This window comes from Erpetoichthys calabaricus, chromosome 17 (assembly GCF_900747795.2).
Source record: "Erpetoichthys calabaricus chromosome 17, fErpCal1.3, whole genome shotgun sequence".
Lineage (NCBI taxonomy): Eukaryota > Metazoa > Chordata > Cladistia > Polypteriformes > Polypteridae > Erpetoichthys > Erpetoichthys calabaricus.
In genome coordinates this window covers 86,008,673-86,026,297 of record NC_041410.2, presented here as the reverse complement: position 1 = coordinate 86,026,297, position 17,625 = coordinate 86,008,673, and the positions used below count along the sequence as shown (strand labels likewise).

Genomic DNA, 17,625 nt, shown 5'->3' with positions numbered 1-17,625 from the left:
AAGCGGTCGCTTCGTTCGCTTCGCCCTGCACAATAGAGTCAGAGAGGTTAGGAGGATGTGCTGATACAGCGCATTGCCGCATCCACATAGACAAAAAACGGCCGTGTGCTCCGTGGTGACTCTCTCAGGTGGGTGGGCATTAGCATATCATAATCTCTTGGACCAATAGCGTGAGTTTTCCGCATTCGACTTATACGACCGACATTATAAAATACCAGAAATTATTCGATAAAATCAAGTCCCGGCTTATCGGCGGAAGAACTTATCCGTGAGTATATACAGTAAGTACGAGCGCCGTTCACTTTTTTTGTAACTCAATTTACTAAGAATTTCAAAAACAAATGACATCACTTTTCTACATAGTCACCTTCCTTTGCAATGCAATTTTCCCAGTGTACCAACTTTTTAAAGCCATCAACAAAAAATGTTTTTGGTTGAGCGCGTAGCCGCTGATGCACCGCTGCTTTCACATCGTCATCACGTGGCTGTAGCTGGACATCCGGAGCGCTCTGCATCCGTCACACTAGTACGGCCATTTTCAAACATTTCAATCCTCTCATAGACGACTATCCCCATACTGAGCACACATGCAGAGATGCTACCGGCACATCTTCTGCCCACAAAAAGCATATGACAGAACGCTATTCCTCTTTATATAAGTTTTGCAGCCATCTTCATTCACCACAGGGTGACAACTCTTACGTATACTAAACTTCAAGGGCAGCCAGCTTGCCAGACAGAACTAGTCACATGACACTCCCAGACATGACTAATGACTACTCCTCCTGCCTTCACCGTTTCCAAGGAAAATACAAAAGTACGGAAACTTTATGAACATCCCTTGTAAAGAAATACTTACTTATTTACTTTATTTATTTGGTCTGAGCAAAGAAGAAAATTCAAAAGAAAGATAACTTCTGACTTGGCTGACCCAGTGAAAATGAGGCACTATACAGGCGTATTGTTGTCGATATGAAGGACCCCCAATCGCGTTTCTGACCGACTTCTGCTGAAGGATTTGTTGGCTGAGAGTCCTCAGTGTTGGTGTGTCAGAGAGAGGATGTGTAGCATTGTTCATAATGGCAGTCAGTTTTGATTAACTCTCCTCCTCTATATCCTCCCGTTACTGCCAAAGGAGATCCTACTCTGCTGGGCCCTTGACTAAGGCCCTTAACCTGCGATTGCTCTGGGGGCGCTGTACAATGGCTGACCCTGCGCTCTGACCCCAAGGGGTATGTGAAAACTAACAAATTCCTAATACAAGAAACTATATAAGGCAAAAGAAAGAACAAAAAAATAAAGGCTGAGCACAGAGACATCACTAAAAAGTGGCTCCTCATATCAACGGGGACAAACAAAGCAGACAGGTGTGAATGTATTTCTCCTGTACTCACCTTTCATGGTGGGCTGGCAGGTTTTGTGTGAAAAGCAATCTGTTTGCTGCTGGCCTTTGAAACATCTCTCAGAGGATCAAGCTGCACATCGTCCTCAGTCTGATGATGAACTCTGACCTTTCATTGTTTATTGCCTTTTATTTTTTGGGGGGGCACATGTTAGCTTGCTGAGCATGAGAAGCACCCCCCCAAGTATGTAAAGATGCCAGCGCATCTGTCTTTGCATTCAAGGGAATGCTGCTGGACTTAATCTTTTTCTGATGTTGTATTTCCAGCGTGGAGGTCATTCGCCTTGGTCACAGCCACTTCATAAACTGGGACAGAAGAATGTATTATGCTAAGAAGGACACCCCTGCCGAGGCACGCACCACAACACTAAATGAGGAACTGGGACAGATTGAATACATCTTTTCAGACAAAACTGGAACATTAACACAGAACATCATGGTTTTCAGCAAATGTTCAATCAATGGAAAAACTTACGGTAAGTAAATCTCTGGAGAATTTTGAATAATGGATACATGTATGCTTAGGGGATCTGCTTTAGCCTTCATTATCAAATAAGCCAACTCCAATCATATCGACTGTGCATTTAAAAATGATCAACCCTTTGGAAGTTTTCACATTTCACTTTTTGACACTGATCAACTGACAGACAGACAGATCTCTGAAAAATGGGCTAAATTAATTAAAAATATAAAACACAAAATGATTGATAACTTAAGTATTTGTGGCACCCCAAAATCATTTACTGGTGGAGCCAGTTACATTGCATTTGTCATTCCAACAGATGGCGCATCTCAAAAATTAATACTGCATTTATGAATCCCATACCAATTGACACATAGCAGAGGCACATACAATGCATTTGTCATTCCAACAGATGGCACATCTGAAACATTAACACTCCTTTTATGAATTCCATACCAAATGACATATAGCAGAGGCATATGCATTGCATTTGTCATTCCAACAGATGGCACATCTGAAACATTAACACTCCTTTTATGAATCCCATTCCAAATGACACATAGCAGAGGCACATGCATTGCATTTGTCATTCCAACAGATGGCTCATCGCAAACATTTAATACTGATTTTATGAATCCCATACCAAATGGCACATAACAGAGGTATATGCATTGCATTTGTCATTCCAATGGATGGCGCATCACAAACATTAGCACTGCTTTATGAGTCCCATACCAAATGACACATAACAGAGGTATATGCATTGCATTTGTCATTCCAACGGATGACGCGTCACAAACATTAACATTGCTTTTATTAATCCCATATCGAATGACGCATAGCAGAGAGATATGCATTGCATTTGTCATTCCAACAGATGGTGCATTGCAAGCATTAACACTGCTTTTATGCATCCCATATCGAATGACACATAGCAGAGACATATGCATTGCATTTGTCATTCCAACAGATGGTGCATCACAATCATTTGTAGTAATTCAGGCTTCAAATAATGAAGGTTGTTCTGTCCAATCCTGTACTAAAGAGGTGGACCTAAAAGTGGCTATTGAGTGTACATCACACCTTTTAAAGTACAGTAAGCATCACCTCAAATCTAAATCTGTTATCTTTGTATATGACAGCATAAAGTAATGCATTTTAGTACTACAAACATTTGTGATGCACCATCTGTTGGAGTGACAAAAGCAAAGCATTTTACCATTACATGCATTACAAGATACATTCCAATAGATAGGGCACTGCAAACGTTAATGCTGAGGTCCACATGGATTACTTAGATTTCAACCTGTCTTCGATGGATAGCACAGCTAGATTAACAATAAATTGTGAACACTTCAAAGGGAATGAATAGTTTGTTAAAGCACTTTATTATAAGATGGAATGAGCTGGAGCGAAGGATATGCTAAGATGGATTGAGATCTGCACCCTGACTCAGCCACTCCAGGACATTCACATTGTTGTTTTGAAGACGTTCCTGTGCAGCTTTGCCTTTATGCTTGGGCTCATTGTCTTGCTGGAAATCAAATCTTCTCCCAAGGTGCAGGTGGTTTCTTGCAGGCTACATCAGGTTTTCTTGTCCTCCATGATGTCCCTTATTTTGCTGTTTTCATTTTACCTTAATAAGCCTTTTAGCACCTGCCACAGAGAAGCATTCCCACTGCCTAACGCTGCCACCGCCATGATTCACTGTGGGGATGCTGTGTTTTTGAAACTGTGCAGTGTAACATGTCATTTAGACCAATGGTGGTCTCATCGAGTCATAGAACCTTCTTTAAGCAGAGTCTCCCATGAGCCTTCTGTCAAGCTCTAGCTGAGATGACAAGTGCAGTTTTGTTTTTTTCTCTTTTCCAGTCTCCCATAAAGCTGTCACTGGTGAAGTACCCGGGCACAGTCTCCACTCTCAGAAACTCATTGAGCGCTCTCACAGATCTACTGTTGGTGGCCTCCCTCACTTTTCTTCTTGCATGATCACCCAGTTTTTTCTCTAGTCAGAGCTACAGCTGTTAATTAATAAACCGGATATTTGGTGCCTTGAATATTTTGTGACCTCTATGCCCTGATTTGTGCTTTTTGTGGCACTGCTTGGAGTGCCCTATTTGTCTTATCAATCGGAAATATGGCACTTAAAAAATAAAATGACTTGGATTGTCCTCCCATTGACTAACCTTTTTTTATCCTTTTAAATGGGATATGTATGATCACAATGTCATCAGCAAACATCGAAGTCCATTTTACTACATTCATTTCTCCCTCACAAGCCGCCCAGGGCCTACTGCAGGCAAGCATCCTCACAGCCCTTCCATGGTGTGCAGTGTAACCCGCCATTTTGTCTGACGGCCAAAGAGCTCAGTTTTGTTGTCACCAAACCATAAAACCTTCTTGCGGCTGAGTTCAGAGTCTCCCTTGTGCCAAGATGTCATGTACGTGATTTTTATTTTAGCGGTGGCTTTCTCATTTCCACACTTCCATAGAGCTGTGACTGCGTCTGCACTGTAGCTTGTAACTCCCTCAGAGACCTTTTGGTGGCCTGCTCTAGCAGATTTACCGCTCTGTTAATTAACTGGATATTCAGTCACTTAGATATTTTGTTATCTCTCTGCTTGGAGTGTCCTATTTGTCTTATCAGTCAGAAATATTGCACTTAAAAAGTAAAATGATTTGGTTTGTTCTCCCATTGACTAACCTTTCTTTATCCTTTTAAAGGGGACATGTATGATGAGCTTGGACGTAAAATAGAAGTCTCAGAGGTAAGAATGACGACATGAACGTGACATTTATTTTTCTGTGCCAGTTTTGTGGCCCAAATAAACTTCTTGCTAAAGAAATTGTTTGGCGGGGGGATCCTAATAGGAGGGCCACAAATACGCAGGTAACGATTCTTGAACCCACTGCACCACAGATCTTCAAGTAGAGGAGCTACAGCCGCTGAAGACTATGCCTGGTTTCACTCCTGTCAGCTTAAGAACAGGAGGACGAGGCCATAGTGGGTATCTGATTATCCAGGCGGGGTGACTGCAGATTGCTTTCTGTTGCGTCATGCAGATGTTCAAATGGGAATTTGTTTTAAACAGCATGAATCCCGGGGTACAACCTGCTGTGATTGGTGGCGTGGAGAACATTTACTTGGCAGACTCAGTACCAACTGAGTGTCATTTGAATCGACATACCGTAAATACCCGCATATAGGACGCACTTTTTTCTTTTCTTTTTTTATAATTTTATTTTATTAATTTTCATTGTAATCATTCCATACAAACAGATCAATTTATAACCCAACAAAATTGAAGACAAATCAAACCTCACCCCTGAGAAGGAGAGCTTAGCTAAAGGGAAATTGCTTAAGGCTTTTTAATAAGGCAACATTAAACAAAAGAAAGGGAGAAGTAAATATCTATGTGAATAAGAGATGGAGAAGGGAGTTAAATGCGGTAATAGTTATTTCTCTTATTCTAAAATAATATTGATTAAATCCTGCCAGGTTTTGAAAAAATTTTGTACAGATCCTCTAACTGAGAATTTGATTTTTTCCAATTTCAAATAATATAAAACATCAGTTTCCCACTGACTTATAAGAGGAGAGTTAGGATTCTTCCAATTTAACAAAATAAGTCTGCGTGCCAAAAGTGTAGTGAATGCAATCACAGTTTGCTTGTCCTTCTCCAATTCAAGTCCATCTGGAAGAACACCGAACACAGCTGTTAATGGGTTAGGAGGGATTGTGACCCCAAGGCTGTCTGAGAGGCACTTAAAAATTTTGGTCCAAAATGATGTTAGTTTGGTGCAGGCCCAGAACATGTGACCCAGTGAGGCAGGAGCTTGATTGCAGCGTTCGCAGGTTGGATCCTGCCCTGGAAACATTTTGGACAGTTTTAAGTGAGACAGATGGGCTCGATATATAATTTTTAGTTGAATAATTCTATGCTTTGCGGATATAGAACTCGAGTGAATTCTCTGCTTTGCTACCTTCCACTCCTTTTCTGATATATTAATTAAGAGATCTTCTTCCCAATGTCCTCTTGGATCTTTGAAAGGTAGAGACTCTAATAAGATTTTATATAATGCGGAAATAGTGTTTAATTCCTTGAAATTGAGCAGTATTTTTTCCAGCATTGTGGAGGGTGCGAGGTGGGGGAAATCGGCCAATTTCTGTTTAACAAAATTTCTAATTTGAAGATAGTGAAAGAGGACGCACTTTTTTTCTTAAGAAGTAGGCCTAAAAACCCAGGTGCGTCTTATACATGGATACTTTTATTACAAAAATTATAAATCTATATATATAATTCACGGAGCCCCGCCCACCAGCAATTCACTACGAACGACACAACAGAGCCCCGCCCGCCAACAATTCACTACGAATGACACGACAGAGCCCCGCCCACCAACAATTCACTACGACCGACACGACAGAGCCCCGCCCACCAACAATTCACTACGAATGACACGACAGAGCCCCACCCACCAACAATTCACTACGAATGACACGACAGAGCCCCGCCCACCAACAATTCACTACGAATGACACGACAGAGCCCCGCCCACCAAATCTAACCCTCCTCCTGCCACACACGCAAACTGTTTTACACGCTGCACACAGCGATTCAAGAAGTGTTCAGTCATCAATAAATAATTATGCGGCACTCGTTTATTACCGTATAATATCAGAAATTTATTATAAAAATTTCAAATTGCAATACCGTATTCATCAATATTTAATCCTCGTTGTCACTGTCCTCATTAAACAAAGCACCCCACTTCAATCCATTTAATGAGCACCTTTGCCAGGTTAGGGTGGTGAGCCTTCGAGCCTCTGTTCGCCCTCTTTACTTTTCACATTTCTTTGATGGTACTTTCGGCTTTTCTCCATTTTCTTGTTACGCATTCTGTCGGACCAAATTGCCGCTCAGCTACCCGGTTCCCGTGTTCTTTCGCGTACGTGATCACTTCCAGTTTAAACTTTGCAGTATAGCTCTGTCGTGTTGTCTACGCCATGTTGACTGGGTAGTAATGAACAGCTACCTTTTTAAAACTACGTAATGGGATATTGGACTTTATGATCGTGTGCGCATGTGTCATGCCTCTCCTTCGCCTTCGATGGCTGTGTGACGGGGACAGAGAGGAGTGGTTTGAATCCAATTTGAATTTCAAGGTTTGTTTTCAAGCGACAGTCGGTTAGCAGTGCTGCAATTGTAGCTACCGGGGGTATGCCTCAGTCCCTGCGCAATTAGCTGTTGCCCCCACACTGGCATTTCACACCATTTCAAATTAAAGTATTTTTCAGATGTAGCGTCGCTAATACTGTATCGATTTTGGAGAATGACACGGCGTTTGAAAGCTCATTTTACTATACATCCACCTGTATGCCTTATTGTAACATTTGGAAATTGTTTTATTTTGAATATTCATGTCACCGATACGTCATTTTCGCCGTCTAGTACCGGTATGTTTCTCGCTCTTTGTTGTTGTTCAGAGATACTCCAGCCTAACACAAACACATGGATACAATCACTGGCGCTGGCGGCAGCAGCTTTTAATTAGTACCCGGTAACTCAAAATCAGGATGCGTCCTATAAACAGGTACACAGGTTTTTCCATGGTTTTTAGGGTCAAAAATCCACTACGTCCTATACATGGTATCGTCCTATATGCGGGTATTTACGGTAATCATTACTGCCGACCGCGGTCTTCCTGTTATGGACACAGTCCGCCCTTTTTCAAATCTTTATTGTGTCCTGTCCCAAAGCACACATCGATCAAGGTGGTCCCATCAACATGCTACTGATTTCACTTCCCATCAGTGTCTTCATCACTCTCCTTCTCTCAGTCCATTACAATGCCTCGGAGATGAGGCACCTAACATCGATGTGTGGCCAAAACAAAAAAAAAAATGTGAAGGACCTGCATGATGCTGTCAAGTCAGTGTGGACCAAACTCCTTCACAAACGCGTCCATCACCTAGCTGACTCCATGCCTCAGATAATGCAGGTTGGTCAGTCCAACCCGGTGCAAAGGCATATGCATTGCATTTGTCATTCCAACAGATGGCGCATTGCAAACATTTGTAGTAACTCATGTTTCAAATAACGCTGGTTGTTCTGTCCAACCCGGTACTAAAGAGGGGGACCTAAAAGTAGCTGCTGAGTGTACATCACACCTTGAAAAGTACAGTAAGCGTCACCTCAAATCTAAATCTGTTATCTTGGGATATGAAAACATAAGGCGCAGTCCGTTAAGTTAGCAGATACAGTGGCCAGTAATGCATTGTAGTACTGCAAACGTTTGTGATGCGCCATCTGCTGGAGTGACAAATGCAAAGCATTAAATACATTCCAATAGAAGGTGTGCTGTAAACATTAATGCTGAGGTCCACAATTGATTACAACAACATTTATTTCTATAGCATGTTTTCATACAAGTGATGTAGCTCAAAGTGCTTTACAAGATGAATAAAGAAAAAAGAAAAATATAAAAATAAGATTAGGCAATACAGGCAGTCCCCGGGTTACGTACGAGATAGGGAGTGTAGGTTTGTACTTAAGTTGAATTTGTATGTAAGTCGTAACAGGTACATAAATTTAATAAATGCTATTGTTAACTGACTGTAACCAAGTGCTCTGCCAATGAATGATGAAGTTTCACCTCTCTCTGACCTTTTTATTATTTCTACTTTATTTTCCATGGTGATGGCTTTTCTCTTCTTTACTGTATCACCAGCACTTGCATCAGATTTGTGTTTCAGAGACATTCTTGAAGGGTGAAGACAAAAGGTTAAGATGAGCTCTTCTGCACAGCACTGTACACGTTATCACAGCAGGAAGGCACCCGTCGTCAGCACGTCTGATGTACTGACAAGAGACAACGTCCTGCTATGTGCGTAACAGTACAAGCAGGCTTGCTATTGAGAATGAATAGGAACGGCGAGGGGCGGTTCATCACCAGCCCACCTCACAGTCACCTCCACTACAGTATGATGCTTGCAGCGTCCACCCACCGAGAACAAACACGGTGTGGCCAAAGGCGGGTAGTGAATCGCCCAACTCCAATTCAACAGGCAGCCATCCGAGGCACACTACAATGCTACCCCCCGCTGCCCTGTTCACCCTCAATGGCCTCCGTTCAGCCACAACCGGGTCACCGCTTGCAGCATCACCAGCCGCCCACCGAGAACGAACGGGGCAGCTGTGTGTGGTGGACGGGCAGTGAAACCGCTTGCTACTGGGGACACTACACTGCGCGAGCAGCAAACGCCCCCCTCCAGCCACCGCTTGCAGTGTCCCCTGGCCGAAGATGACAAAGCAGCAGTTACTGAGGCACATGCATCACAGCTGCGGCCCGTTCGTAAGTCGTAGGTCGGACTACCTGTACTAAGTAACAAAAAATAAAGTAAAGTCCGATGGCCAGGGAGGACAGAAAAAACAACAACAAAAAAAAAACTCCAGAGGGCTGGAGGAAAAAAAAAAAACACAATCTGCAGGGGTTCCGAGGCCACGAGACCACCCAGTCCCCCCCAACATTAATGATCTCAATCAGTCCTCATGGTTTTCAGATTTCATGTGGAAGAATTAGATGGTGACGGTCATGTGGACCTCTGGCCTTTAATCCATCAATGTAAGGACATCACGGTGCTTTGATCAGGTGTTGGTGGTGGCGCAGATCACCACCACAGAAAACCGGAAAAAGAACAGCAGAGAAAGTAGTGGTGAGTACGGATTGCGGAGCCGTGATAAAAATGATAATTCAATGCATATACAGAATATCAGGTGTGGAACTAGCCCCGAACACAGACAGGCAGACATGATAGTTTTGCTCCACCACACGTTTATTTACAATACCTATTATTTACAAATGTCCATAAGTGCTCCACAAACCCCAGTCTTCCCCAAAGTCCAGGCCAACCACTCTGCCTCTTCAGACCGCCTCCTTCTCTCTTTCTCCAACCTTGTCCTCTTCCACCTGACTCCAGCCTCGAATGAAGGGAGGCGGCCCCTTTTATCACTACCCGGATGTGCTCCAGGTGTTCCCTCTCTTCTTCTCCCCAGTACTTCCTGGTGTGGCGGAAGCACTGGGGTCCAGGGTCCTTCAGACAGGGGGACGCCCCCTGGCGGTGACCACGGGCCCCTACAGGGTTGGGCTTCCAAGCCCTGTACCCGTGGCCCCCAACACAACCAGGGCGGACGCCCACTCGCGGTCTGGAGGAGGAATGAGCCCTCCTCCTGTCTTCCTGGGTGTCCCAGTCGGGCATGAGCCCCGTCTGGGTGCCACACAGGGTTAAAATAAAATGAAGCAATGGGAAAGGCATGTTAAACTAATGAGTTTTTAGCAGTTTTTTAAACAGCCCCACCTTATAAGCCTGGCAAATTACTTAGAGTTCAACCTCTCCCAGATGGATAGCACAGCTAGGTTAACAATAAAATGTGAACACTTCAAAGGGGGCGAATAGCTAAGGCACTTTATTATAAGATAGAAGGAAGTGGAGCGGAGGAAATCCTAAGATGGATCGACATCCACACCCTGACTCAGCCACTCCAGGACATTCACATTGTTGTTTTGAAGCCATTCCTCTGTAGCTTTAGCTTTTATTTTTAGGCTTGTTGCCTTGCTGGATAACAAATCTTCTCCCAGGCCACGCGTTTCTTGCAGACTTCATTAGGTTTTCCTCCAGGATTTCCCCGCATTTTGCTGCAGTCATTTCTTCCTCGCAAGCCTTCCAGGGCCTGCTGCAAACAAGCATCCTCACAGCCCATGGTGTGCAGTTTTGTCTGATGGCCAAAGAGCTCAAATTTGTTCTCCTCAAACCATAAAACCTTGTTTGTCACGTGCGTTATTTTTATTATCTCTTTTCCACTCTTCCATAAAGCCGAGACCGCGTCTGCACTGTAGCTTGTAACTCCTTCAGAGACCTTTTTGCTGGCCTCCCTCACTCGTCATCTTCTTGCACAGCCAGTCATTTTTTGTGGATGGCCTGCTCTGGCAGATTTACAGCTCTGCTACACTTTTACCACGTCTTCATGACTGGTTTAACTGGTGTGAGGAAAAGACAAGAGATCAAAGATGAAGAGTTGTGGAATCCACCCCGTATAATGCAAGAAAGAGCAAAGTGCAACAGCAAAAAAAAGAAATAGAGTAATCATACAAGACTGAGTCAACAGTGAAAGAATAGCAGAGTGAAGGCTTGAGTTTTTATAGGTGGAGGACAGGAAGGGGTGGGGTCTATTCGTGATGGAACAGCAGAAGTGGGCGGAGTCATAACTGGGCTTTCCTTCTGGTGGTCTGTGGAAGAGGGAGAAAAGGCATTAGTGCTGTTCATCAACCCCTGGCAATGCATCTCACTCCCAGTTAAGCCCTTAGACTGCCTCCCATGCGCACGTGTGTGACACTGGATATTCAATGGATATTTTCTCTGTTTCAGTGGAACTCGGATGTTTTCTTGTCTCCATCCCCTGACTTGTGCTTTTCATGGAGTTACTGGGCGTGTTCTCTTGTCTTCATTGTGTAAGGTTAGCCCACTGTGGTTGATGAAAGTCGGGAACGACAAGGAAACGGACACCAATATAAAATAAAAAGCAATTTCTTTATTCTTGGTGAGTTAAAGAGACTGCGGTCCCCCCCCACTCCATGCCTCCGAAGAGACTGGACCCCTCCCCAGCTCAGTGCCACTGGCTGGTCAGAACAGACAGTCTACTCTTAAAAGAGAAAATTCCTCTCTTATATTACCTAGCTTATTCATTAGCCAAAGACAAAAAAACATGACAGTTCATTTTGAGGTCATACATAGATTGCTGTAAGTTACGGTTACATCCTGATTTATTACATGCAGGAGTGCACAGTTTCTTAGTAAAATAAAGAGTTATCAGGGCACTCACATTCCTGAAAATACGCTTTTATCAGCTCACACACACAAGACCAGTTTAAAGCAGCTTCTATAGTTCAGTACTTTAGTTACAAAGAAATTACATTCTTGTAGCTTTAATATCTTCATTAGATTTTGTCTGGTTAGGTTAATAAATCCTTATTTATTAATCCATAAGGGACATGTTTCGTATAGTTTTAAGCAAGGATTCAGAAACTATCACATTGATTTATAATATCACAGGGTGTTCTGTTAGTATCAAGAGGTCAGCATTTTCTCATAAAAGAATGTAAGTTAATCACATAATTCTGTGCACAAGCTTAATTCTTTTTCTACCTAAATGAAGAACAAATTCATATAGAAGTAATAAATCATATAGCTCTCTGCCGCATGATTAATACAAAATACAGTCCTTGAGTTAAATACTTATAATCATTACAGTTAATAATGATTTTCTTCTTTCTCACCACCACGCCGACTGAGCACAATTAGGCCCTTCTAGATGGGGTGCATTTAGACCACAATCAACTGAACCCCGGACAGGAGGTCTCCATTGAACTAATTCTGGGATGTCTAAAACCAGTGAGGATTTGGGGTGTCATAATAAAGGGGAGGGCGGCACGGTGGCGCAGTGGGTAGCGCTGCTGCCTCGCAGTTAGGAGACCCGGGTTCGCTTCCCGGGTCCTCCCTGTGTGGAGTTTGTATGTTCTCCCCGTGTCTGCGTGGGTTTCCTCCCACAGTCCTAAGACATGCAGCTTAGGTGCATTGGCGATTCTAAATTGTCACTAGTGTGTGCTTGGTGTGTGTGTGTGTGTGTCTCTGCAGTGGGCTGGCGCCCTACCCGGGGTTTGTTTCCTGCCTTGCGCCCTGTGTTGGCTGGGATTGGCTCCAGCAGACCCCCATGACCCTGTAGTTAGGATATACAGTAGCGGGTTGGATAATGGATGGATGGATGGATAATAAAGGGGATGAATACTCATGTGATCAATTATTTTGTGTTGTATATTTGTAATTCATTTCAATCAATTTGCAGAGACCTGCTTGTCCTTTTTATATATTGAAAAAGCCAAATTAGATCCCCCATAATTCAATGCTGTATTAAAATAATAAAATGTGCTGTGTTTTACTTTTTTGTAATGTATTTTAATTTTTATTTGTTTTCTTGTCTAGTTTCCTATCTGTCCCATTCATGGTCTCCAGTGGTTTTCACATCTGTCTTATCGTATAGCATCTTCCACATTTTCTGATAAATAACACCATCTCTATGAATTTGTTTTGGTCCATTGCTGATTATTTTTCTTTTCTTTCCACCTTGTTCCTTGTAGAAAACCCCAGCCGTGGATTTTTCATTCAATCTTCTGTCAGATAAGAAATTTAAATTTTACGACCACAGTCTTCTGGAAGCAATCAAAATCGGAGAGCCGACTGTGCACGAGTTCTTCAGACTTCTGGCCCTTTGCCACACTGTTATGCCAGAGGAAAAAAATGAAGGTAAGGACTAATGAAGCGGACGAGACGCTGCTGACACCCTGGGCCGTTTGTCTTCAAATGACCGGGAGTAAAAAGCAATATTGCGGCCTTTCAAGTTGTCTTCGTTTCCAGCATTATAGAAAATCTTTACACCTCGGAGCTCCTGTTTTATGCATGACGAGAGTCTTTTCTCGTCTGGTGGTCCGACTTTATCCATTGAGCCATTTCTTGTCTGCTTTTACAGAACAGTAGCAGTCGGGTTACTGAGTCGCTTAGTTAATCATCGATCTGTCTGTCTTCTAGCCTGCTTGTTTATGGTGAGGCATGTGGCCAAAAGTATGTGGAGATCCCCCCAAATAACTGAGTACAGGTGTCTCAGCTCCATAAAATCAAGTGACTAGCCGGCTGTGAATAGAATGGGAGCTTGGTGACTGTAAACTTGGCACGGTCACAGGATGTCACAAGTCAGAATGTGAAATTTCTGCTCTGTTTGACTTGACCCGGTCAACTGTCAGTGCTCTTATTGTGAAGTGAAAGCAACAACGGCTCAGCCGCAAAGTGGCAGACCTGGCAAACTCACATCGCAGGGCTGTCGAGTGCATAAAAATCGCCTCTCCTCTGTGGTACAACTCCTCTGAGGGCAACATCAGCACAAGAACTGTGCGTCAGGAGCTTTGTGAAATGGCTTCTGTTTAGTTCAGAATGACAAGGAGCTAACGCCAAGGCTGGAGCCAAACCTGCATGCAATTATGCCACCCTGCTGAGGGCATAATGGTAGCGCCACTGACTCTCAATAAGGAGACCATGGGCCTGCATCCTCCCTGCGTTGAGTTTACAAAGTGCTTTGAGTAGTGAGTAAAGCGCCATATAACATCAAACTAAGAGAAGTGGGAGGTCAGGGTGATGTTTCTGTAGATGGGTGTAGAATTGGCCAAACTTCTTGGCCAAAATGCGAAATGGCCTGCCAATGGCCGAACTTCGGGTTTTGGATGTAACATGTACATCATTTGGATGGGAATAGAAATAACAAGCTGGTTAAGTTTATAGATGATCGCAAGATAGGTGTATTGGCAGAAGTTGGAATCCGTTAAATTATTATAGAAGGACTTGGACAGCAGACAGGCTGATTTGTGGACAATGAAATTTATTGTCAGTAAATGTAAAGTATTACAAATAGGAAATAAAAATGTCAGGTTTGAATACACAATGGGGAGTTGGAAAATCGAGAGTACACCTTATGAGAAGGATTTAGCAGTCATGGTGGACTCAACACTATGAACTCGCAGACAGTGTTCAGAAGCCATTAAGAAGGCAAACTGAACGTCAGGTTATATAGCGCCTTGATGTGTGGAGTACAAGTTCAAGGAGGTTCAGCTGAAGCTTTATAACACACTGGTGGGGCCACATCTGGAGTCTGGTGTGCAGTTTTAGTCTCCAGACTGCAAAAAGGACATAAAAGTACAAGAGAAAGTCCAGAGAAGAGCGACTAGTCTGATTCAGGGCTACAGGGGATGAGTTATGAGGAAAGATTAAAAGAGCTGAGCCTTTACAGTTCAAGAAAAAGAAGATGAAGAGAAGACCTGACTGAAGTGTTTAAAATGATGAAGGGAATTAGTCCAGTGGCTTGAGACGGTGACTTCAAAATGAGTTCATTAAGAACACGGGGACAAAGCTGGAAACTTGTTAAGGGTAAATTTCACACAAACATTAGGAAGTTTTTCTTCATACAGAAAAGCACAGACACTTGGAATAAGTGACCAAGTAGTGTGGGAGACAATAGGACTTTAGGGGCCATGAAGACTCGACTTGATGTTCTTTCAGAAGAGTTAAGTAGATAGGACTGACGAGCTTTGTTGGGCTGAATGGCCTGTTCTCGTCCAGATTGTTCTAATATTCTTAATGTAATGAATTATTATTAATGCGCATCCTTTACAAGGCACACTCACACAGTCTTCCCCATAATTCTAAACTGTAGGTTCTCTGGAGTGATGAAACACAATTTACTATCTAGCAGTCTGATGGGGGAATCTAACCTCTAGACTGCATACTGCTTACTGGAGGGGATTATGGTCTGATGGTATTTTTCAAGGCTTGATCGTAGCCTCTTGGTTCCAATAAAGGTCGCTACAGCCCACAAAGACCTTCAACCTTTTCTGTTCTAACATGACTGTGCCACTGAGCACAAAGCTAGGTCCATAAAAACACGGAGGAACTTGAGTAGGCCCACCCAGAGCCCTGGAACAGGAATGAATTACACTGCCTATTGGAAGCCTGGTTATCTCGTCCAACCTCAGTACCTGACCTCACAAATGCTCTTTTTGCTGAATGGGTACCAAATTCCCACAGATACACTCCATAGTTGAATCTCTTGGAAAGCCTTCCTAAAAGACTGGAGGCTGTTATAGTCGCAGAGCGGGTCCAACGCCATATTGATGCCCTCTGGTTTTGGAAGTTCGTAAAGGTGTGATGGTCAGGTGTCCACAAACGTTTGGCCATATATTGTAGCAGAGTCCAATGCTGACCCCAGAAAAATGTTTTCATATGTCAGGAAGCAACCCTAGGCAGAGCAGAACTATATGTACATCCATCCATCCATTATCCAACCTGCTATATCCTAACTACAGGGTCACTGGGGTCTGCCAGAGCCAATCCCAGCCAACACAGGGCACAAGTCAAGAAACAAACCCTGGGCAGGGTGCCAGCCCACCGCAGAGCACACACACACACACACCCACACGCCAAGCACACACTAGGGGCACAGCATTTGATTTTACTAGGGGGCTCTGCCCCCTGCTAGCTTCGATCGCCAATCCCCGGGTGGGCACTACATGCTAGCCACTTCACGGCTCTGCCACTCGTGTGTGGGGAAGCGGATGTACAATTTAAACAGATTGTTATTTTCATGGGAATTGTTACATATGCATAATAGAACGAACTATTTTACATTGCAGTGAGTAATTAACCATAGTAAAAAATAATAAAATGTAATAAACTGAAAGAAAATGATGTTTCATGTTACGTTAAGTTATTCGTTGCGTTATATGTTTTCATTCTGTTTGGCTTTGAAATTAACACATACATACTTTTTAAACTTACACTTTTACTGTAAAACTTCAGGAAAAACAATTTATTGAATTAACTTTTCATCAATATCGCATTGAATTTTGTTTCTGTGTTTGGACTTACATCGCGACAACGCATCATATAACTGCCCGTGAGTGAATTTCGTTTCTTTCTCTCTAAAAAATAAACCGACTTTTTTGAATGTTTATCCCTGTGATTTGTTAATTGTCAGAGCAAAAGCTATTCTAACAGGAAACTGTAAACGTTTTAATACGAATGACATATCAAGATCTCCTTTGGTGTCTAATGTTATCCACAGAAGATGTACTACATTACCTTTCTTGTCGCCTGTTCAAATTTTACATGTCAGAATTGTTCGACCAATTTTGAATACAACTAATCTTGTCCTACTGCATAGCCCATCACTCAGACATAAATTACACCATAACATTACGATACATCCTTCTTTCTACAGTAATTCTGCCGGTGGAATTCCAGACGGTGTTAGCGGTTGTAGATATTCTTCGTGATATTGTAAGTTGATGTTTTCATCTTCCGCACCATCACCACCAACTGTTTCAGCAGAGTCTATTGATACACATTTAACCAATTTGCCGTGTAAACGACCAACATTTTTCACGTTAATTTGTTTGACTTCATCGTTTCTCGGTGCTAGGATTGCCAGTGTACTCATTTCTTCTGTTGATAACCCTTCATGATGAAATTCTTCAATAAGATTTGGACATAACAAGTCTTCTTTTATTGGGAACTTAAAGTGAGGAAAATGTAAAAAATTATAAGAGCTGAGAGGTGAGGAACTGTGTCTGACAAAAGCATTCACACAAATCAGAGGTGAAAGGACCGTGTGCATGGTGGAAAATGGTGGATAGGAGGGCAGGACTTGAAAAAATCTCTTGGTAATAGTCTCACCTCATCCATCCATCCATCCATCCATTATCCAACCCGCTATATATCCTAACTACAGGGTCACGGGGATCTGCTGGAGCCAATCCCTGCCAACACAGGGCGCAAGGCAGGAAGCAAACCCCAGGCAGGGCGTCAGCTCACCAGAGTCTCACCTCAAGATTTTCTTTTATAATAGAGAGAAATATATTTGCACATCTTTGTGAAAACGTGGTTTCACTGTGTCAATTCGTCTTATTGTGTGTAGATTGATGGGCCAAAAATGGAAAATGTGTCCATTTAAAATTAAATCTACAACACGATAAAGTGTAGAAAATGAAGACATCTCTTTTTGAATCCACCGTACGTTTACTTTTTTTTCCACCACCTGATTGGTGTGTGCATGCCACACACATGAGTGGTTAGTAAATGAGTCGTGTGTTGTAAGTAATAATT

General features: G+C 42.8%; 1 protein-coding gene across 4 annotated transcripts in view; it reads left to right on the top strand.

The window, feature by feature from the left end:
- Window positions 1–17,625, top strand: part of atp8b4 (ATPase phospholipid transporting 8B4) — a 258,238-nt gene that overhangs the window by 188,436 nt on the left and 52,177 nt on the right. For all 4 annotated transcript variants that reach the window (XM_051920877.1, XM_051920878.1, XM_028822519.2 and 1 more), the window contains 3 exons: window positions 1,670–1,878; window positions 4,590–4,633; window positions 13,059–13,224. In XM_051920877.1, the coding sequence (XP_051776837.1) occupies window positions 1,670–1,878; window positions 4,590–4,633; window positions 13,059–13,224 (419 nt within the window). The remainder of the gene's footprint in view (window positions 1–1,669; window positions 1,879–4,589; window positions 4,634–13,058; window positions 13,225–17,625) is intronic.